Genomic DNA, 24,387 nt, shown 5'->3' with positions numbered 1-24,387 from the left:
AATCTTCAGTAGGTCCTCATACCTTTAGATTATTAGCTGTTAAAGAAAAAGCACAGCTGTCTTGGCCTTGTTTGGCCCCATAACCTAATTTACACTGCCTTTCTCAAGGAAGAAACCAAGCTTTTCTCTGCAAGTGGCCAAATGGCTTTTGATACTAAGAAGGTAACTTAAGGTCCACGGACGGTTCAGTAGATCCAGAGACCAAAGAAACATGATCCAGTCATTGAAATGAGTTTAGAATGACCAAAAGCACAAACTTTCATGGGTTCTACAAAGCAAGAACATGCAAGACTTCCTTCAGGCTTTTCCTTTTTTGCAGAGTTCCAATTGATCCAGCAGACTAAGGTGTTTCTGGTGTGATCCGAGGATTGTGGGTTCAATCCAGTCAAGTAGTTGTTAAAAGACTCTTCAATATTACATGAAGTTTAGAAGGAACAGACTGAGGTCTCGGTCTTGTTGGGTCTTTTAACCTGATGTGAGAAGTATCAAAAGCAAGGAACATACTGAAGAACATTTATGGTTTTCCTGGGTTCACCTGTGTTCTGCTGGTTGGGTATCTTGTCTTAATTTGTAGAGCCTTTGTCAAGGGAGAAATGATGCAGTGACTCTGTGCTTTGTCATGCTCAATGTCATCATGCTAAGGTCTTCCTAAGGTTTGTCTGAACCTTATGACAGGTTTGGCTGAAGAAACACATAGAAGTTCTCCTTAAATTAGTATTCAGCTTTATAAGAGGCTCAAAAAGCACATTTTCTTGCACCTTGTGAAGCCTCTTGACCTTATTTGAAGAGCCTTTGTCAATGGAGACACAAGACTTTCCAGTGCCAATGCCTATGTGGCTTCTGATTAGACCTTAAACTTGTCATGCTACAAGTTATCTTAAGATCCATGGGCAGTTTAGAAGTAGCAAAGACCAATCATGACTTGAAGTTTGGAAGAAATGTCCTTCCCAAAGCAGAATCATACAAGTCTTTCTTCAAGGACTTGAAGGGCTTTTCTCTTTTCACAGCATTTACTGCAATAGCTCATGCAAGCGCTCATCAAATGAATATTCAAGATTATCATGCTAAATGTCATCACGCTACGCTCTTTCTAAGTTTAATGGAAATTTCTATATTTCTAGTCACAGCATGGTGTTCAGAACTTTCAGCATTTTCAGAACGTTTAGCATTTTTCATTGGTTGTTCCAAGAAGGTCCATGCAAGATCTTCTTGATGTCTTTCCCTTTTCCACAGGTTTGGCTAAAAACACACATGCAAGTTCTCCTTAAATGAGCTTTAGATGCTCTTATTTGCATTTATATCTGTCCATGTACAATTTAGAAGTAGCAGAGACCGATCATGACTTGGAGCCTAGAAGAAATGTTCTTCCTAAAGCAGGAACGTGCAAGGCTTTCTTCAAGGACTTTAAGGGCTTTTTCTCTTTTCACTTTAAGGATTGACTGCAGAAGCTCACGCAAGTGCTCCTCAAAGCACCATTCACCACTACGAGATGTTTAAAAGCACAGCACAGGTTCTCGCCCGTCGTTCGTGCATCTTATCGCTCTGGACGTGTCACACTCTAAAGTATTAGCATCCCTTCTGTCTTCGTGTCCATTGTTCCGTCCGCTCGGCTCCGAGTTCAGCCCGTTCCCATGTAGGAGCGGTGGAGAATAGGAGCGAGTGGAGATGGGGGGCGGTGGATGAGGTGGGGGAGCTCCACACTCTTCACAATGCCCCCCGAGACTCAGATTGGTTCTGACATCTCAAATGGGGGACCTTCAATGATATTGTTCACCTGCCTCTTTGGCTTAGAGCGAGTGGTGAGCGGGGGGTGTGTATGGGTGGAGTTGGGGGGATGTTATGATGGAAGGGGATGGTAGGGATGGTGCGTTGGGATGGTGTTTTGGAGAGTTTGTGTTTTTGGGTTTTCTCTTGAGTTTTCTTCTTCGTTTTTGGAGGGACCAGAACAGTACAAACCCAAACCCGCCCGTCCCGATGGAGCGCCACAGTCTGATACACAGACGAGGACACCCCACCCTCCTCCACCCCCTTCCCGTCCTGAATTTCGGGGTTCAGTAGTCCATATTACTGCTCATAACAAGCCCCTATTGTCTGGCCCGAGGGCGTTCTAATTGAGGGATCCCGAGAGCAGCAGGACACGGACCGTTACAGCACTATTTAGTCTGCGCCGTTGTCTCAAGAAGGCCCCACTTTTTTTAGAGACCCCCACATCAGACGAACCTCCCTCCCTCCCTCCCTCCCTCGTCCCCTGTCCCCCTCTCCTTTGCCCTCTCCTCTTTCTCCATCCCTCCATCCCTCCTCTCGCGGCCCAAATAGGCCAAATCTCCCCCATTGTCCGAGGACTGGCCGGTGTGAAATTGGCTGTGACGTTAAATGTTTTCTAATGAATAAATAGTGAAAGGATATGCAGAGGGAATATATGTAATGGAATGTAGACTGCATTTTAAAAGCTTTTTCATTGTCCCAACTCTTTTTCAGAGGAATTTTACAGGACAAAAAAAAAAGAAAGGGAAAAAAGTGGTTCTTTCAGCAGAGGGCTAACGAGGATTGTGTGGGTTGTTGGACGGGGGGTGTGGGGGGTGTGGGAGTATAGTGGTGGTGGTGGGGGGTGGGGGGCTGTAGGAGGATTTTGGGAGGCTTTGGGTCATTAGATTAGATTTAATGTTTTTCTTTTTTCACTGTAATTTGAAAGTCAAATAACCGCTGCTGCTGCTGCTTCTACCCAGCGATGGAGGGAAAACCAGATGAAAACAGATTTAAAAAGTTAGAAGATATTAAAGACTATCAAGAAACTATGTATGTTTAAAAAATATACAGTATATGTAAATTTAAGCTTAATTTTTATAAATAAATAATAAAAGTAATAGGATTTCCACATTATTGATGCTTCTATCTGGATGAAGTTTTAAGGTTGGCTAAAAAGTTTAGGATGGTTCAAATTTAAATAAAAATGTGAAAATAATTTCACTTCTCCCGCATAATAATTCTGTTATATTTCCAAAAAATCTTAATTAATTAATTAATTAAGTATTTTTCCACTATTAATAATGATTTCTAGATATTTTAGGCAAAATGTATACACAAAATATTAAACTAAAGACTTGATTACATTATTTCTCATTTAGCTTTGAATTTATCATAAAACGATTTAGTTTTAGAGTCTAAATGTTCTGGTCATGTCTTTTATCTCTGATAACATTTCATAAAAACAAAAACAATGCTTAAAATATACGTCAAAGCCCTTTTTTGAATAATTTGTAAAAAAAAAAAAAAAAAAAGTTTAGGATAAATTAACAGTATGGTCATTTATTTATTCTGATAAATGATTATATATTAAGTACTGTTATTGTGATATTGTTTGTTGTGCAGAATAGAGTTAAGGCACAAAATGTCAACTCCGTTCATTTTTTAATGGTTTAAACAGTTTAAATTGTTTAGTGATAAAAGTTGACTGATGACTCAAATATTTCTTGTGTGCAATTTTAGAATGGGCGATATGAACATAAGAAAAATAATGAAAATCAATACCAAAAAAACGTGATCAGTGTGTTGATTATCAGTTAAATTTTCTGACCATTTATGGCTACACTCAAAAATAGAAATTTGGGTGTAAAACATTAATATGCTAAAACATAAAATATGTTTTATTCCATATAAGAGTCAGCACAATTGTGTATTTTTTTTAGTTTAATTTAGTTTTTAGTTTAAGTTAGTTTTGCAAATAATGTACGTGCATGAAAACTAATAAAATAATAGATAATAATTAGGAAAAGAAACATTTAAGTCTTGCCTTTACTGAAAAGATACAGGCTGAAGCTGGAGATGTAGTTTGGTGTAGGATCTCCGTAGGATCTCTGGAGGATCTCTGGGGGGTTGGGTTTGAACGGTAAATAAGTGATTTATATCAGTGTAAATGTGTGTCAGTGTGTTTCTCTATAATAAAGTTCTGGGTGTTATTTAACTCAGGATCTGGAGTAAAGTGTCTGATTCTCATCACTGTTAGAGTTCAGATCATCAGAAAGACTCAGGAGGACAGTTTTGCACAGGTGTGTCTCAGCGGGAGGCGGGCGAGCTCTGTGCCAGCGAGTGTTTAAAGGGCACTGAAGTGAAGGTGATGAGACATGATCCGCGGGCGTACGTCCAGACGCTGTTCAGACCGGCTTCCGTCAGTCATACAGAGAGACCGTATCCAATTACAGCAGCCCAAAGATCCAGAAAGCTCTTAGTTAAACATCAGCAGGAGGGTTTGCGGTTGGAAGAGTGCGGCTCAATTATGCTCCTATAAGAGCCGGCGCTCGATCTGAATCAGAGAGATTATAGCGAGAGAGTTCCAGGAGAAATAAACCACATTCTGGAGATATGAGGATCTGAATCAGTTCATTTCAGCACATGGAACATTTATAGAAACTGAATAAACCTGAGATATTTAATCTTCTGTATTTGTTTTATCCTCTTACATAATCTTTTCTTAGTTCTTCCTTTCTGTTTCTGTTGTTTTCTTGCTTGATTTCTAGCCTGTTGCTCTGTTTTGTTTCTTCCTTGTCTCCACCCCCTAGCATAGCCCTGTCATTAGTGTTCCTACATGTATCTTGTATGTAACCCCACCCGCTCGTTACGTTCTCCAGGTGTTCCTTGTCTGTGTCAGTATATATATATATGAATCCGATTGTGATTGGATGTAGAGAAGTATAAACATATACCATTCCGACACCCTGTTGGTTTATACTGTGTTCCATCACACCTGCACACCTTTACACATTTGCAAAGCATGAGCCAATCACCTTTCTTCTGTCTAAATGGTATCATTCTGTAATTTTCAGAAGGGAAAGAAGAAGCTGGGTCTGCTGGATCTGGAAGGGGCGTTAACTGCCAGAGACAGAGTCGGTATCCAGGACTTCGTACTGCTGGACGCTCACAACAGTGAGACAGCTTTCCTGGACAACCTGAAGAAACGCTTCTCAGAGGATCTCATTTACGTGAGAAAAGCCTTTACCTGTTTACAATCAATCGCTTTATTTGTGTAAATGGAAACAGTACTATAATAGTATGTAGTATGTAGTATGATTACATAATTTAACCTAGTGTACTTGCACGGTCATACAGATTTCATTAAATTTATAATAATATATATATTAGCAGTCTTACCAGTTATAAAAAGTTTAAAAATATTAAATAATGATGGTGTGATGCTGCTATTAATTGACCTGTATTTGTATCTTTCTGAAGACCTATATAGGGACGCTCCTGATCTCGGTTAACCCGTATAAAGAGCTGGACATGTACAGTAAGAAGCACATGGATCTGTATATGGGGGTCAACTTTTATGAGCTCCCACCTCACATGTGAGTCTGAAAGTCTGTGTGTAAAAGTTGTGTTTAGTCCTTTTTCTAATGTTAAACACCTTAGTCTGTTATTAAAGAGCCATCAGGGATTACATTAATAATCCAGCGTTTGATTCTGTTGTAATCCCAGCTAACAGTTTTTGGTTAGTTAAACATTTTCTGAATGTTACAGTTAGTTACTTAAGTTTTCAGCATGTTCTTAGAATGTTTTTATTTAAACAGCTTATTACAGAAATGTTGAGATAGCTTTATCTCCCTCTGCTGCAGTTACGCGTTAGCGGATAATGCATACCACACCATGCTAACAGAGGCTAACAACCACTTCATCCTGATCTCTGGAGAGAGCGGCGCCGGAAAAACCGAGGCCTCCAAAAAGATCCTGCAGTATTACGCTGTGAGCTGCCCCAGCAGCGCCCTGCTCGACACCGTCCGAGACCGCATGCTCATGTCCAACCCCGTCCTGGAGGTCTGAGTACAGTTTAATCTGGGGTTTATTATTTAAGAGATAAGTTGGGGGGTTAAGATTTGGTGTAAATCTGTGGATCATGGTACAGAAATTCAGATTTATTTACAGTGGTGTTGAATGAAATGACCCACCAGTAATGGATCTTCTCACAACTGTAGTAAAACATTGCTAAAACTGAAGAATATAAATAATCTTCATCTATTCGCTGATGTATGATCACATGGTGACTCGATATTTTAACCCTCTGTAGCTTTTAATTTTATTTATTGTTGTCCTGAGGCAACAAATGGACAACACCACGCCTGGGTTCAATTCCTGGTCTGGATGACTAAACTAAAATGAGTCCCTGGGCAAGACTCCTAACACAACATTAGCCAAACTCTGTAATAGAACCTTAAAACCCAATGAAAATGATACATAAAAAATAAGTAAACAACAAAAAAATTAATACTTATATGTCAATACATACTGATACACATTTACCTATTAAATTAAATTTCAATTACTGGTATTGAGTCCCATGTGGCTTTGGATGCAGAAAACATTATTCTCCCTACAGAATTATTCTGCTTTGTTTAACTTGTCTTCTGAGAATATATTAAAAAATAACATAAATATAATTAATTTAATGTAATTACTAAAAAAATAGGCCATGCCATAAAGTATTTAAAAAGCTGGTGTAAAGATTGGGTTTTACGTGATGTTTACATAATTATGTAATTTATTCTGTGAGGTTATTGGCTGGTTGCAAAGCAAAAATCTAAACATTCTCTGCTTTATTTCCCCTTTATCTGATTACACAAGTTTGTGTAAACAAGTTGATAGAATTACTGATAAATTCTGGTGTTCTATATCAATTGTATTATTAAATTAATGTAGACAAACTCATTCTCATTGACTCGTCAGGCAGTGTTTTTATAATCATTTTATGTACATGCAATAAGCTTTAGAAAACCTTTAGAGGTATTAAACTCTTGAGCAATGTCTCTGTAGATGTTCCATTCATCATCAGTGTATGTTAGCACAGGTTAAAAAAATTGCAAATGAAAATTATGCAAAGAGATTAAATAAATGTTTATTAATATTATTTTATAATTCAGGCCTTTGGAAATGCCAAAACTCTGAAGAACGACAACTCCAGCCGCTTCGGAAAGTACATGGACATCCAGTTCGACAGCCAGGTTGGAAGCTTATTTTATGCCATAAGTTTCTCCCAATAGGGAACTTATTAATAATATCAAATAGTTAATAAATATGTTGTGTGTAATATAGATAAAAATATAAAAAAGCAGAGTATACTATATATATACGTATATATATATATATATATACGTATATATATATATATATATACATATATATATATACATATATATGTATATATATACGTATATATATATATATATATATATATATACATATATATATATACATGTATATATATATACATGTATATATATATATGTATATATATACATATATATATATATATATATATATATATATATATCCAAAGTGCATACTCAACTTATCTGAGTTTATAGTGTATAAGGCTGGGAGTGCATGTTGTATTTCAAGTAAATACAATTTAGTTGGTCTGTTTTTTATTTTTTTTTACATGAATATTTATGAAAGAATATTTGAGTAAAATTAAATTAAAAAGATAAGCAAGAAGAAATCTATCAAATACATTTTTATTTATTTGAAACTCAAGATGATACTAAGTAGAACTGTTGTGCAAATTAATTGGTATAACAAAAATAAATAAATCAACCTGTCTTTTCATTGCCCGATACGAACCTTTTAAAGGAAACGGTTTGCTAATTTTTTTAAAGTAAATTTTACTTATTTTGGTTTACAGTAAACTCATACATTTTTGGGGGATATTTTTGTGCCCCACTCCGCTGTTTCTCACCTTTAAGTCCCTGATCTGCTCTTTCTGATCGCAGGGAGATGCAGTTGGGGGTCACATCCTCAGTTACCTGCTGGAGAAATCCCGGGTGGTCCATCAGAACCACGGCGAGAGGAACTTCCACATCTTCTACCAGCTGGTGGAGGGAGGAGAGGAGGACCTGCTGAGACAGCTGGGTCTGGAGAGAGACACAAAGCACTATAATTACCTGGCCCAGGTAATAACACCTGTTATTAATAACCATTAATAAACCTTCTGAACTCATCTGGATCATATTAACATTAAACTCTATAAATAAGATGATGATGAGAAGATTTATAATATTTATAATAAATATTAATATTTATATTATAAGATTTATAATAAAGGTTTCTGATGGTTTCTATATTTCTGCAGGGAGAGTGTTCCAGTGTGATCTCCATCAACGACAAGAACGACTGGAAAACAGTCAGGAACGCTCTCTCAGTCGTGCACTTCGATGACACTGACATGGAGGTGAGAATTAATAGAAATAGAATTGTAGAATTAACCATGTTTATATTCTATTTTTTTATTATTAGGAAAATACTGATTTTAAATTAAGTTTAGAAAAAAGTCAATTTTATGATTCCTATTCATTATTATATTTTTAAAACTGCAGATTTATTTCAAATTTTAAATAATATCTATTACACTTATAATTAGAATTTGTAGTAATGTATATTATCAAACATTAAACCATTTTATGTAATGCTTGAATAAAAAAATCCTCATTTAAAGATATAAGTGGGTAATATATTAGGCAGAAAATTAACAGGGGGTTAGGGAACGCTTTACCAATTAATATCCGTCAGGCATCGAGTGTCACTAGCTTTAAAAGACAGTTAAAAACGTTCCTTTTTATATTAGCTTTTTACTAGTTCTGTTCCCCATATACTTAATTATTTTATTTATTGATTTTTTTTCTTTCTTTCTTTCTTTCTTTCTTTCTTTCTTTCTTTATTTTTAAATACTTGTGCTGTTCTTATCCTTATTTTATAAATTTTGTTTAAATCTATTTTATATTCTATTTTAATATAAATGTCTTATTTCCAACTATTTTATGAAATTGTTACTTTTTAATTGTTTTATTTGTTTTATATTACTTTTACATTTTGCTGATTTATTTAATTTTATTGTGGAGCACTTTGAGCTGCATTTATATGTATGAAATGTGCTATATAAATAAAGTTTATTATTATTATTATTATTATTATTATTATTATTATTATTAGGGGTTAATTGAGTCTACACTATATTGTGTTATACTATGTTGACCAGTCACCTGTTTTTTCCCTTTAGCATCTGTTTGGGGTCATTGCGAGCGTCCTCCACCTGGGGAACGTCCAGTTTGATGGAGACACTAAAGGCTATGCAGTCCTGAACTCTAATGCAGAACTGCGCTGGGTATCGAAGGTGGGGTTTTTGGCCTGGTGTGAAATAATAATCAATAATGCAGTTCAGATTGAATGAGTTTTAAAGCATGTTCCTTATTTCCTGTGCAGCTGACTGGAGTCCATGTTCAGATTCTTCATGAATCTCTGACCTACAAGAGAATTGAAGCCAGAACTGATGAGGTAAAACAGACACATTATGAACTTTAGACCTGCAGTTTTTGAGATTGACACACTTTCGACTCTAGATGCTCTAGATTGTGTGATCTGGGCATCTATACATTTATAACTTTCAAAATGAGTGTACAATTTTTGCATTGCAGCAATGCAACCTGGAATGCAATGGCAACTGTCTTGCTACACATATAAACCTCCTGGCAACACCATAGCAACACTCTACCAACCACTTTACAAACTCTTGTCATCACGTAGAAACTACCAAGCAACCCTATAGCAACAATCTTTTATACCTACACTGTAGTAAGAACACCTGTAAAAATATTATTTTAAAAATTATATTACTTATAAAAATTATACATTTCAAAAAAATAATCTGTTAAGTACGGTAATACTGTGAATAACAGTACTGTATTTACAGTATTACTGTGTGTAGAGGATGTAGATCACCATGTTTCCCTTTGGCTTCTGGCACCACATATTTAAATAATGGGAATGTGTTTTTATTGCTAATCAATCAATCAATCAACTTTTATTTTCTCTTGATAATACATTGCAGATAACCCTTATTTTAATTCAATGCAGCCGAGCATTTACAACTTAAAGGGCTGATAAAAATAAATATAAATTAAAATAAGGTATTAAATAAGGTTAAGCTGAAATAAGGAAAGTATTACACAAACAAAACAATACAATTTAAATGGTAAAAGCATTAGAAAAGCAAACAAACAAGAAAACTCTAGAGAAACAAATGCATCACCGACACTTACAGTCAATGTGTAGTCATTCCCCCTATGGGCTTTTTTATCTCTTGTGTATTGGTTGACTGCCTGACCTCAGTGTTGAAGACTGTAACAGTAAATTAACCCTTTCTCTGCTGACCACATTCATGCCACTGGAAAAGATGCATCACTCTGCAAGGTTTACACATACTATAGTCCTTATTGGGCTTTTTTAGAACCATAAGTGAGCAGGTGCTGAAAAAGTACTAATTTCCTGCCATTTTAAGGCTTTATATCTCGTTAAAGGACTCTAGAATTGTGCATGGCTGTTACAGAGTGTCCTTTTATATTGTATGTTTGATTAACAGTGTAGATAGTAATGGTTTAATTCTGGGTTTATGCTCCAGGTGTTGTGTCCTTTCACAGTGGACCATGCCATCTACGTCAGAGACGCTCTGGCCAAAGCCATTTATGGACGCACCTTCACCTGGCTGGTTAATCGCATTAATGAGTCTCTGGAGAATCAGGTCAGGAACATGTTGAAGTGTTTTGAGGTTCTTTTTGGGAATGAAGAATGTAAAATCCAGCGTTTTAATGGAATTCCTTACCATTCCCGTTGAATTTCAGGACGCCAGCAGAAAGACGGTTATCGGACTGCTGGACATCTACGGGTTTGAGGTGTTCTACGTGAACAGGTACCTGTTAACCCCCAACACTAAACACAGGGCATGATAAAAATGTAGGTTATCACCATGGCTACGTCAGAGGATCTCCTCCGTTCAGAGCCATTAAACAGTGGAACATCTTCACCACCCTGTGCATTATTAAACCGCTCGCATACTAATTCCAGAGCCGCGCGCTCCAATTAGCGCCCGGCGGATAGGCGATACAGCAGCGTGCGGGTAATGAAGCATGCGATCCACGCGCTCTGGTAACTGAGGACTCTGTTACTCAACATCTACATATTGCTTTACAGATCTCATGGATAAATGATAGAGCATGCCTGGACATCAGCATGTTTGTAGATGTCTATATTTGATTATGCGTGTCTGTATCTGCTGGAGCTTATCAGTAATCGTATCTGATGGATGTGTCGTTGTTTCAGTTTTGAGCAGTTCTGCATTAATTACTGCAACGAGAAGCTGCAGCAGCTCTTCATCCAGCTCACGCTGAAGGCCGAGCAGGAGGAGTACGAGGCCGAGGGTATCGAGGTGAGGCACTGAGCTTCTTTTTGTACATTTACACTCTAAGAAATATAAGTACAGATTTGTACTTAAAAGAGTATAAAGCTTGTCGCTGGGGCTGTACCTTATATTGAGGTACAAAAAGTACCTTTCAGTGAAAGTCCTTTTTTGTACCCATGGTTTTTGTGCCAGTAAAGATTATAAACATTATAAACGTCATCATCAACTGAATATGGCTCAAAAAGTTGACGATCCAAAATTGTCTGGCTTTCAAATAAAAAATGTGCAATTAAATTATATATTGTTTATTAGTACAGTGATACAGAACACTGAATGTTCCCTTTGGCCGGATAAATGGTACAAATTTGTACTTATTGCTGTTGAGAATGACTTCAGAGGGAACACATCTGACCCTGTAAAGACCAGTATTGTACCTTTGAGTACAATTATGAAGAGTGTACCTTTGAGTACAAAAAAGTACTCATATCGTACCTCTGTTTTTTAGAGTGTACAAGGTTTATAGGTTAATGTGAAAATTTGCTTGGTTGCTTTTGAGCATGACATTGTACAACTTTTAATACTAAATTTCTTATTTATAATCTCATATGTGTGTATGTATGACGTATGACCTGTGTGTTTTTGTGTGTCAGTGGGAACCTGTGCAGTTCTTCAATAATAAAATTATCTGTGATCTGGTGGAGGAGAAACACAGAGGAATCATCTCAGTGCTGGTATGGATTACACCCCAACAAGCTCACACACACACACACACACACACATGCACTTTATAACAAACTTGCAAAAAAATGTTTAATATAAATCTATGTAAAAGTGAAATGAATCTAACGATGTTCTATTTATACTTTTTTTATATATGTATATAAAAAAACAAAACTTGAAATTGCTCTTGTTAATGTCATTTTTAAGTCAGCTGAACAGAATATTGAATAATGAATTGCATCGTAAACTATAGCAAACTAATCAACTCAACTAACATCATTAAGTGTCTTGTTAAAAGTTGGTCTAACTAAATAACTTTACAGAAGAGAGGAAAAAACCTCCAAATTTGCAATGGAATCAAAGTAAAAAGAGTTTATTTCAGGTCATTTTAAAGTATTTCTATTGGTCCGTTCATCAAAAAAAAAAATTGCACAGTGTAAAGGACAGTTTGTGGGTTCAAATTATGTAGTAAACTAAACATTGATAAAAATGGAGAACCTTGTTTTTCATTGGACAGAGACGACTACATATAGACTGTATACTGACTGGGTCCAGCTGGGCACATTTGCACTACTGCAAGCTTATCTGACTAATAATAAGACAACTAGGTAAAAGTAATCTAGTGCAATACGTGGCCTTAAAATTGTAAGATCTCTTCATTTTTTCTAATAATTTTTACAGTGGTGTGATTGCTCCATTTGCCAAACACAGACTTTAGGCCCTGATTATAATGTGTGGTCTAAAATAAAGTGTGTGTTCAGGATGAGGAGTGTGTGAGACCAGGTGATGCCACTGATCTCACGTTTCTGGAGAAGCTGGAGGAGAAAATGGGGAATCATCCTCACTTTGTAACGTGAGTTTATATAAAAATTAAAGAAGGAATTTTAGACAGAATACTACTGTATGTGTTTCTGATAAAGTGGCACAGCGTTGTAGCTCTGTGTGAGCTCTGTGTGAGGGTTTGTCAGACTCTGCTGTTTGTGAAACTGAAGATTTGAGCCTCGGCTCAGTGCTAAATCTCCTGCTGACTGATTCACTGCTCCTGCTGAAAGACGGAGCTGCTGTGATGCTGCTTTACTCACTTCTTATCCAGATTAACTACATAATTAAACATATTCACTCTCAGAGTCTGTTCCACGCCAGCCTTTATTAAGACCTGAACACCAGAGGCTCATTTTACACAAGCAGATCCTCAGCTGTGATTAGACTGAACTGAAATACTGCAGAAATACTGGTCTATTTTGAAGAAAATTGAAATATTGAGAACAGTATTTTAAACACTGTTTAACTATGAGCTGAATGACTGATACCTGTCGCTCTCTCTATCACTGACTTTCAGACACAAGTTAGCAGATAAGAAAACTCGTAAGACTCTGGACAGAGGAGATTTCAGACTGCTTCACTACGCCGGAGAGGTCACCTACTGCGTTGTAGGTAAGAGATATCACAATAAACACTAAATATATACTGTAATAAACACTAAACAACCACAATAAACATTTAATTTAATTCTACTGCAAGTCTAATTATAAATACTACAGTAAACATCACTATGAACACAAGAATCACTCTAGTAAACACTACAATAAACAATGAATACATCACAGTAAACACCATATTTAACATTTAATTTAAATCTACTGCAAATCCTAAACCATTTTTTTTTCATTAATAGCTAAAATGTGTTCCTTTGAGGTAATAAAACATACCAGTCCTACTTAAAAAAATATAAACCTTTCCTAACCTTTAAAAATGCTTTAATTACAGTAATTTCCACCTCTGTGCTATAGATGAGGATGATGCTAATATGCAAATTAATCTGCCAATAATACCGCCCCCACTGCTGACGTCCAACCATCTGCCTCTCGCCGCTATTCGAGCACACTGCTCAGCCCAATCAGCTCTCCTTCCTGCCCCGCCTCTAAACCCATACATCACCCATGAGCCCCTCCCAAACTACTGATCCCCATTTTTAAGCCTTTTTCAAATTTGGAGTCAGCTAAAATCAAATGGTTTAGTGCTCCCTTTACACTGCAGTAAATACCACATTAAACACTGAAGGTAATGCTACTAAATACTGCAATAATCACTGCAGCAAACACCACATTAAACCATGCCTTAAAATCCAAAAGTAAATACTGCATTAATCATAGTATTAAATATTAGAATGTACACCACATATATAATAATATATAATAAACACCTCAAAGACATTGCTATTAGACACTGCCTGTATAAGTAAAGCATCAACAGTAAAGGTGCTAAGTTGTCCAGCAGTCTAAAGCACTGCCACTATGAACATGTTGGTTCTAATCCCAGGCATGTAGCTTGCCATCAGCTGCCGGAGCCCCGAGAGAGCACAGTTCGCCTTGCTCTCTCTCTCTGGGTGGGTACAGTAGATGGCGCTCTTTCCTCTCATCACTCCTAGGGTGATGTGGATCAGCACAAGGCTGCGTCTGTGAGCTGATGTATCAGAACCGCTGATACAGTCGCAGAGCTTTCCTCTAAGCGTTAGCGCTGTGATGCTACTCGGCAATGCTACAGCATCAGCAGCAGTTCAAAAAGATATGAGTCGGAGGGTCAGGTCTCTGTCTCTGATGTCTAAAGCTCTAAGTCCTCTCTCCTCTCTCTGCTCCACAGGCTTCATCGACAAAAACAATGATCTATTGTATCGACACATCAAAGAGGTGAGTGGAGCGGTTTAGACTGAAGCTGAGGGATTACACTGAGGACGACCCGGCTCGACCCGGGCCAACATGCAGCGCTGCTTAACTGTTTACCCTGCAGTGCTGATGATACACGAGCTGAGAGCAGTAAATTGGAGTGACAAGATACTGAACATCTCTGTATCTCTGTCTCTGTGTGTGTGTGTGTGTGTGTGTGTGTGTGTGTGTTCACAGGCGATGCGTCAGTCTAAGAACTCGATAATCCGGCAGTGTTTCCTTAGTGATGAGGTGGACAGCAGGAGAAGGCCAGAGACGGTGAGGCCATGCAATCCATGTCATGCAGCTTGCCATCAGCTGTCGAAGCCCAGAGAGAGCACAATTGGTCTTGCTCTCTCTGGGTGGGTACAGTACAGTAGATGGCGCTCTCTCTTTCCCCTCATCACTCCTAGGGTGATGTGGATCAGAACAAGGCTGTGAGTCTGTGAGCTGATGTATCAGAGCCGAGTTGCTGCGCTTCCCTCTGAGTGTTAGCGCTGTGATGCTACTCAGCAATGCTACATCAGCAGCAGCTCAAAAAGAGTGTGCTAGTCTTCACCCTCCTGGTGTTGGGGCATCACTAGTGATAGGGGGATATACAGATGAGTAGCAGCGTGATGTAATCGTTATTATCTGGTGAAATAATTTGTGTGAATGTGATTTTGAATGGGATGTTTAGGTGGCAACTCAGTTTAAGAACAGTCTGCTGGGGCTGACCGAGATCCTGATGGCGAAGGAGGCGTGGTACGTCCGCTGCCTCAAGTCCAACGACAACAAACAGTCAGGTGAGACCAAACTGGACAGTTTTAGCAGTAAAATAAGAGAGCTTTCAGGTCATGCTGCTTCTCCCTCAGCAGCTGGAGTCTGAGAGAGAGAGAGTACAGGTGTCTGTAAGCTGATGTATTGGAGCTGGGAATTCAGCTCTGCTGCGCATGCTGCATTGCCTAAAGTTGGTAAAGAGGCGGAGTCGGACCTTACATGTATCGGAGGAGGCATGCTCCTCCTAGTACACTCGTCTATATTCCTCCTATTTATTACCAACAACACATAGTAACCAATTGGAACTAGGGTTGCAGCGGTAACCGGTTTCACGGTATACCATGGTATTAAAATGCACGGTTATCATACCGTGTGTGTTTGCTTATTACCGGTAAAACGCATGCCAGCGGACAAACTCACCCGCGCATGCGCAACTCTGCTCCGCCTCAGCTTCTCAGCACACAGCGGTGAGAACAGCAGAAAGTGCATCAGACTAAACAAATCTCCGTCCGCCTAAAAAAAGGCTAAACTAAAATCAGCAGTGTGGGACTATTTCGGATACCCGCCGAACGCACCAGAGGATGGTTATCGGATTTATAATCAATGTGGCCGTAAAGTCACAGCTAAAGGTGAACATACGTCAAACCTATTCTCCCATCTCCGAGAACACCACCCCGCTGTGCAGCGCAAAGTATGTGTTTAGTTTATCATTTTAATCTGAACCTAAATAAAACCTCTTTGTAGTCGTGCACAACCCATGCGGTAAGCGCTGAGTTATCCGAAATTTGGGCACGCAGGTACAGGCGTGAAGTGCGTGCTACGATGGATTCACGTGTCCGTGTAAAGGTCCTGGCCGGACTGGATGTGAAAGACGCCATTCATTTACATGCGTTCATTTTCTAATTCTGACGTGCCTGTTTTTCATATGTTAAAACCAAACTCGGTGTGAAAGCCTTAAAATAGAAATCTCTATTGTGAGGATCATGTCAGAAATAAATCCCCTCTTTCTGCAGTATCTGGTTATATACCAACTTGGCAGTAAAACGGACGTTTATAACAGTTGTTGATCAGACACTGACCCAGGCTCAGTTTATCAGATAATAAATAATTTAAACTTAAATAATTGTACTGAATATTTTAAATACAGGATCTTTACTTATTAGAGTACATGTAATGTGTATAACGTGTGTGTGTATGTGTGTATATATATATTATATATATTTATATATTTATATATATTATATACACTCTTAATGCCCTTAAGAGTAGTGCAAAAACCTGGTTTCCTTCACCTGATGGTGTACACCTTATTTTTTTTTTTAAGGAGACATTAAAATTATAATTGTTCCAGGTTTCTACAATAAATAGTTAATTGAACAAAAAACCTTTGTTGTAATTTCTTTAAGGGTGATACCGTGATAACCGTGATACCGCGGTATTTTCTGAGACGGTTATCATACCGTGAAAATCTCATACCGTTGCAAACCTAATTGGAACACATCTGGAAACAAACTCACCAAACACCTGTTATGCCATAGCAACCTCATATCAACATCTTACAAACCAGCCTTTTCCATAGCAACCACATAGCAACATATTAGCAAGCTTAATCTATACCGTAGCAACACCTTAGTTACCATGTACCATCACCTTACCAACCACCTAGCAACTTCTTTAAAAGCAACTGTGTTACTGTAGCAACTATTTTAGCTGTGCAACCATTGTGTTAATCTCACTTCTAGGGAAGTTTGATGACGTGCTGGTGAGGCACCAGGTGAAGTATCTGGGTCTGATGGAGCACTTGAGGGTCCGACGGGCGGGGTTCGCCTATAGGAGGAGATACGAGGAGTTTCTGAAGAGGTAGACTGACTCATGAGAACCATGACAATGTTTATGATAATAGTATAATAAATAATAAATAATAAATAATAATAATAAAACGCTGTCCTGTGGGGTAGGTATAAACCGTTATGTCCGGCTACCTGGCCGCACTGGCGGGGGGTGCCTTCAGAGGGGGTGGAGAAACTAGTAAAGCACCTGGGCTACCAGCCTGATGAGTACAAAATGGGCAGGTAACACACACACACACACATACACGTACACACAATGTACACACTGTAATGTAAGGTGTATCTAATAAAGTGGCCAGCGAGTGTATCTATATTTTTCCTATATTTTGTTGATCTCTGTTGTTTGTAGGACTAAAATATTTATCCGTTATGCTCGGACGCTGTTCGCCACTGAAGACGCCTATGAGATCTGTAAACATGAACTCGGTTAGTAAGTAAAATAATATTAAAGAAATATTTATATATCAGGATATTCATTTACAATAAGAATTTCAGATAATCTGATTACTGAATGTCTGTAATATTGATGTGTCTTCTGTGTCGCAGCTACGAGGATACAGGCCAAGTATAAGGGCTATCGAGCTAAAGGAGAGTTTAAAAAACAAAAGGAAGCAGGTAAAGTTTACATAATTTGGGAATATTGTGCATTTGGCTCTTAAATCTTTATAAAAAGTGACTTTAATATTTTTAATATTGAGAAGTGGTCTGTGGTCCCCACCTGCAGAACCATTTTCCTTTATTGAGTGTGTCTTACTAATTGCCAATAATTTCCACCTGTTGTCTGTTCCATTTGCACAACAGCAGGTGAAACTGATTGTCAATCAGTGTTGCTTCCTAAGTGGACAGTTTGATTTCACAGAAGTTTGATTTACTTGGAGTTATATTGTTGTATTGTGTTGTTTAAATGTTCACTTTATTTTTTTTGAGCAGTGTATTTCTCCACATTAAATTGCTATAATTTTACAATCCTTTTTCGGGAATTTAGTGTACAATTGATGGGAAAACTTTTAACAGTGTAACAATGTGTTTATTTAGAGTAAATCTTGATAAATGTGTTTATCAAGTTACAGAGTGTTTGTATTACATTTTAACAACTATACTGCAACACAAAAGACATCCTATTGTGATAATGTTACATATATTTTTAATCTAAAACACTGTGAATGTAGAATAATATTAAATATTACATTTTCTCCCTTTCAGCCACTAAAATAGAGACGTGCTGGAGAGGAGTTCAGGCCCGGAAAGAGAGAGAGAAACGAGCCTGGGCCGTCAAAGTCATCAAAAAGTGAGTGGAATAAAACCTTTCTGGACAAGACGTCCAATAAAATAAGCATTACCCGATATTTAAAGCAGTTTTACAGTGTGTTTACAGTGTGTCTGTACTGGTTTCTGCAGGTTTATTAAAGGCTATATGACGCGCGGTCAGGCTAAAACTACGGATAACTCAGAATACCTGGCCTTCGTCCGACAGAGCTACCTCAACAGACTGAGAGACAACCTACCCAAGACTGTTCTGGATAAAACCACGTGGCTCACTCCTCCACCAGTCATGACCGAGGTGCTGATATAGTGTTTTTTAATTGTGTTAATTGTAATTCAACAGATTTTTTAGTTGAGCTTAGCTTTTTTAAAAGGAACCACAGTAAATAAACGTGTTCTCGTTCTCACAGACGTCAGCGATGCTGCGGCAGATTCACATGCGCTTGATGGTGAGGAAGTACGTGAGGGGCATCACACCTCAGAAGAAAGCTCAGGTACCATCATCAGTCTCTACATTTCAGACAATCATCTACAGACCAGGCCTACAGACCTGATTCGAATGATGTTCTCTTTTTGATTTGGACCTTGAAAGGCCAAATCTCATTTTTCGTGAACGTTGAACTGAACGCAACACATTTTTAATATAGAACTTGAACGTGAATTAGTTCACAGTATGTGTCATGAACGGCAGAGATCACTGTAAATGAACATTGGCTAGTTAATAACATACTGGCAACCACACGGAGAGTGCGGAGCAACGACGCGGAGAGCGCGGAGCGTGAGGGCGCGAGAGAGAGAGAGAGAGAGAGACCAATGACGAGAGTGAGAGAAAGCGCTGCAATTAAAAAAAAAATGGCTAGTGGAAATGATGCACGGAGACACACATCGATTCTCCTTATGAACATTTTCATCACCTGATAAGAAACCCACAATTGCAGCGTCATGAGCAAATGTCTACAATGAGCCGTTTCAAAGAACGTATAGTGATTTCTAGCTCGTAGTGTGAAAAAAAGTATTTATTTGAATATCTCACCAAAAAAGTAAAATGAACTGAACTTTGAACTTTTAACCCTAGTTCAGAATTAAAATTGTGAACTTTGAACGTGAACTGTTCACTTTGAGCATGTGTGAACTGACCTTGAACTAGTTCAGAAAAGCTGTGAACTGGCACAACACTGCCGATAACATTATCCTCCAAAGAAGCGGATTCATCTCCTGGCACAGCATGTTAGTGTATTTGTGTAAAATCCTGTAATAATACTCTACCACCATCAAATGCATGTGAAAAGCATGTCCTTCAGTGGTGGCTCAAAGCGTGAATCTAACTTCCGGACTATAGTAGGACTTTCTAAGAGCAAGAAATGGATTTTTATTTATTCATATGCTGTGCCTGATTAATGTAAATGTGATATAATAACAGCACACACGTCTCTTTCTGTAGATGCAGCTGAAAATCATCACCAGTGCCATCTTTAAAGGGAAGAAGGACAGTTACCCTCAGAGCGTCGCTGTGCCTTTTGTGGACACCAGGATCAGTCAGTACATCACAGCATTAACACCTTCATCATCTTCTTCTTCAACTGCTGTGTTTTAATTACAGTATATGATTCTATTATATCTCTTTTTTGTCTTCTTCTATATGCTGATCAGGCGAGCAGGACATTAACATGCGTGTCCTGCAGACGATACGCCACGAACGCATCAAGGTACATCAGAAAAGCTAGAGATGAGTCTAGCTCATCGTAACTTGGTGTTTAGACTTTGGGCATTGGTGGATCATGTTATGGGTCTGTTGAGACGACTTTGATCAGTTTGGATTTGCATGTCTGAGCATCACAAACGTATCTGCATGGGTTTCCTTTGTAACGATGTAAAACATACTGTTGTATTTAATGAAGACGTTGGTTGTTGGGTTGAATTTTGGACCATCTTTTAATGTGGTTTGGGTCTGATCTGTAAAAATCTGATTTTTATGTATTTTTTGCTATCTGGACATAATCTACATATGCAATAAATCAGATTTGGGTTGGAAGGCCGAACACAGTCCAAAAAAGAAAAAAGGACACCAGGTTCTTCATGAACTAACAGAAGGAAAATGGAGATCTGACTGTTCTCTTCTTTCGTGTTCTCTGTAGTACAGCGTTCCTGTGGTGAAGTACGACCGGAACGGGTTTAAGCCCAGACCGAGGCAGCTAATCCTCACCCAGTCTGCAGTCTACCTCATAGAAGAGGCCAAGATCAAACAGAGAGTGGACTATGTCTCGCTTACAGGTGACTTTAGTGGACAATTGATCTTTCTCTGAGATGTTGCAAGTTCTAGCGCCCCTGCTGGCTGGTTGCAGTATAAAGTTGGCAGTGCACCTTTAGGCTGCACTTTAAACTGAATGATTGCAGTCTGAGACACACCTGGTCTTTGAGAAGAGGGAATGGAAGCTGGTTGTTATCTATATTTATATTAGTTGCATTATTATTGTGTTAATAGGTTTTTCCCAGATCACCATTTCAGTGTTTTCTGTTAATGTATCTACAGGTGTGTCGGTCAGTAATCTGGGGGACACCATCATGATCCTGCATGTTGCAAATGATGACCCCAAACAAAAGGTAAAATAATTAAAGTCTAATCTTAATCAGTGGTTCTCAACTCAACCCTGCACATTTTAGTGTTTTCCCTGCTCCTGAAAAAGTTCCTGGGCGCTGCTTCTGAACAGCAACATTGCGTAATGATCAGAGTTCAACAACAGAACGATCAGGAATAGAACAGAATAGCCAACAAACGGCAAGTTTAAGTTCATTTTTACTCTTTTCTCAGCTATATTAAATGATATGTTAAAATCATCATCACATGCTTTTAGTTTACTACCTCTAAACAAACTGTCTGTTTTCCAGTTAAAATATAAAAGCTGTACAGGGCTAGGATAGTAGTGTTAGCTGAGCTAAATTAGCCCTAGCCTTTGTAGCACTCTGTAAATTTCACTCACATGTGACACATGCACTAGTCAGATAATTTATATGACTGGAATAGCACTACTGAGGTAGCTAAATGTGTGACTAGAGTAGCACTGCTGAGGTAAATATAGTGTGTTTTGCTGGTGTGGCTGCTGGGATGGTAAAATGTGCAGTGATCAACTTTTGTGCCACCATTAAAATAACCTTAATACTATAAAGCTTGCAGGACACTGAGTCTGGGCTACTCCAAATCCAGCCTAAAATGTCTAGAAATGATTTGTTCTTTAATAAAATGATGTAAGAATTGATTTTAGAGTTTGAACTCACCCTAATAAATGTTCTGAATGATAAGGGGGATGTGGTGCTGCAGTGTGACCATCTCTTTGAAGCTGTGACCAAACTGAGCGTGCTCACAAAGAAGCAGGACGCCATCAAAGCTGTTCAGGGAAGGTAAAGAGAGTCTGAATCATTAGTTTCATGAATTATAAAATATTTAAATTAATGAGTTACTCATGATATACAGAGTGAACTGTAATTAATGCACTCACATTTAATCATGTCGCAGTATCAAGTTCCAGTTCCATGGAGGGAAGGAGGGATTTGTGGATTTCAGCACAGGGCAGGAACCCATGGTGTACAAGGGCAAGAACGGCCATCTGACGGTGGTGAGTAAAGACTTCAGAGTGATCTGAAGGGGTTTAATGAACAGTTTTAAGATAATTTAACTCCAAAGTCATGTAAAAGCTGGAGGTTCCAAAAGGTTTAACCCTTAACAGGCCTTTTTGCTCTGCAGTAAAACAAGAAATTTACAAAATGAAAACTTTTGGGGGCTTTGGAGACAGGGACACCTAGACGTGTAACATCCTGATCCAATCTAGTGACTAGGGATCAGCATATTTTAAGACCAATTAAATTCCATCACTATTGATGCTACAACACCAGGAGGGCTAATAAGACTAGCACACGCCTCCTCCGACACATGTGAAGTCAGACTCCGCCTCTTTTTGAACTGCTGCTGATGCTGTAGCATTACCGAGTAGCATCACAGCGCTAACGCTCGGAGGAAAGCAGCGCAGCGACTCGGTTCTGATACATCAGCTCACAGACGCAGCCTTGTGCTGATCCACATCACCCTAGGAGTGATGAGGGGAAAGAGCGCCATCTACTGTACTGTGCCCACCCAGAGAGAGCAAGACCAACTGTGCACTCTCTCAGGGCTTCGGCAGCTGAAGGCAAACTGCATAAACAGGATTCAAACCAACAATCTTCCAATCATAGTGGACCACTCGGCGCCCCTGAGTCTTTAAACATAGTTTTAACAACAGTGTTCATAGCGCCACCTTGTGTCCTTAAAGCATATCTATTACCTGACATTAATGTTTAGCCGGCAGCACTGAGGAGAATTCTTAGAAGCTACAACAGGTACAAGTTTAGAGTCTGCAGTGTGAAACTATTTAACATTGGAGCATAAAAACATGTCATATTATATAAACAAATATATATATATATATAATCTCCAGGACTAAATGCCACTTACCCACCCAAGACCATCAAGCCAAAATTGGTCACTGAAGGCCCTTGACTTTTCTTTTCTTATGGTTCAAATGGTTCTCCCTCTCAATTCTTCCCCAGGTTGCACCACGAACGAGAGGACGATGACCTGAATCCTGAGGAGGATCTGCTGCTCACACTGTTACCTCCTACATCAGCATCTTCAGCTTACAGCTCCTTAAAGAGGAACTCTAGTATTTAAATCAGCCCACATGGATCAATATCCACACATTAGAGCAAGTTGGAACTACATCAACAATATATGTTGTTTCATTGGGTTCAATCCAATTCAAGCAGAGCCACTGGAACTAAGAATCTGTTTATTTTCATATTGAGTTACCCAAGTAATAATTTGCTGTAAAAAAAAAGAAAAGAAAGAAAGAACATTTACACAATTTCATATTTTCCCCCAAGTACAACCAACTTAGTTTAAACATGTTTGAGGCTTTCTGTTATCAACTAATGTAGCTAAGAAGCGATGGAAGCTTAAAGAGACAGTCTCTAAGTTTGGAGATTTGGAGACCTCTCTGGTGGGAATGTGCAATTGCACAGAGCATGTGGAACAGTACTCTTAAAAGGTGCATTTTAATGCAGTCTCCTTTCAGAGGTTCTTCAGTTCTTACTCTGCATTTTTTAACAATGCATGAGTGAACAGAAGATTTTGAACTGAAATTACTCAAGTTACTCAAATAACCAGTAAAATCTGTTGGAAAACTCCCAGGAAAACCTACCAGACCACTCTGAATGAACTTTAGAATGAACTAAATATAGGGAAAAAGTGTAAAATGTGTATGAAAATCACTGTCGCACATAGAATCAAATCAATCTGATTAATCCCAGCCCTAGAATGAATATATATATATATATAATATCTCTTAAAGACTGCTGCTTTAAATTCCCCACAAATTAGTACAACATTCGTTGCATTCACAAACTGTCACACAGTTGTTAGCTACATAACATTTGTGGCTCCAGTGCAAAACTAACAAAGCCAAACAGCTGCACTGATTGGCTAACTCATTACATTTGAGGTACAAGATGACAAATTGTAAATATGAATTTTGCTGAACTGTTTTATTTATTTTAATAACTTTACCTGTTCTCAGCACTGCCTTACACAGAGTTTCTATACAACTTTAACACCTAAATTATCATTTATCTCCACACACAAGTCCATAAACTGTTCAAGAGCTAAGCTAATCAATCTCCTCAGCAAGCCTGATCTAGCCAGGCTCTTTATTCTTCAGCAGAAATTCAGAAATTTAATTAAGATCAATAGTTTTCTAACATTCTGTTTTTTTTTAACATGTATTTTCCAGAATTTGTGACATGAAGCCATATGTACATTAGTTTTGTATATGAGAAATAAAGGACGAGGCGT

General features: G+C 38.3%; 1 protein-coding gene across 1 annotated transcript; it reads left to right on the top strand.

Annotated features, from left to right (window-relative positions):
- The first annotated feature begins 4,764 nt into the window (after nucleotides 1–4,764).
- On the top strand, nucleotides 4,765–24,383 carry myo1ha (myosin IHa). The gene is made up of 31 exons (XM_049470276.1): nucleotides 4,765–4,976; nucleotides 5,227–5,342; nucleotides 5,610–5,808; nucleotides 6,909–6,989; nucleotides 7,758–7,937; nucleotides 8,117–8,215; nucleotides 9,041–9,154; nucleotides 9,244–9,315; nucleotides 10,439–10,569; nucleotides 10,667–10,726; nucleotides 11,137–11,242; nucleotides 11,866–11,946; nucleotides 12,697–12,788; nucleotides 13,275–13,369; nucleotides 14,576–14,622; nucleotides 14,836–14,916; nucleotides 15,317–15,422; nucleotides 17,139–17,256; nucleotides 17,355–17,468; nucleotides 17,596–17,672; nucleotides 17,793–17,861; nucleotides 18,450–18,534; nucleotides 18,645–18,807; nucleotides 18,920–19,003; nucleotides 19,951–20,044; nucleotides 20,160–20,215; nucleotides 20,645–20,780; nucleotides 21,040–21,110; nucleotides 21,808–21,905; nucleotides 22,021–22,120; nucleotides 23,088–24,383. The coding sequence occupies exons 1-31, from the start codon at nucleotides 4,797–4,799 to the stop codon at nucleotides 23,112–23,114; spliced, it is 3,132 nt and encodes a 1,043-aa protein (XP_049326233.1). The 5' UTR covers nucleotides 4,765–4,796; the 3' UTR covers nucleotides 23,115–24,383.
- Nucleotides 24,384–24,387: the final 4 nt, after the last annotated feature.

Source organism: Astyanax mexicanus, chromosome 22 (genome assembly GCF_023375975.1).
Source record: "Astyanax mexicanus isolate ESR-SI-001 chromosome 22, AstMex3_surface, whole genome shotgun sequence".
NCBI lineage: Eukaryota > Metazoa > Chordata > Actinopteri > Characiformes > Acestrorhamphidae > Astyanax > Astyanax mexicanus.
The sequence above is the reverse complement of the archived record's forward strand: the minus strand, read 5'-3'. Positions and strand labels throughout refer to the sequence as shown.

Coding starts and splice junctions, on each gene's coding strand:
- myo1ha (XM_049470276.1), top strand. CDS start 4,797: ATGGTATCATTCTGTAATTTTCAGAAGGGAAAGAAGAAGCTGGGTCTG. Junction 20,045..20,159: donor TTTTGTGGACACCAGGATCA/GTCAGTACATCA, acceptor TATGCTGATCAG/GCGAGCAGGACATTAACATG. Junction 21,906..22,020: donor ATCAAAGCTGTTCAGGGAAG/GTAAAGAGAGTC, acceptor ATCATGTCGCAG/TATCAAGTTCCAGTTCCATG.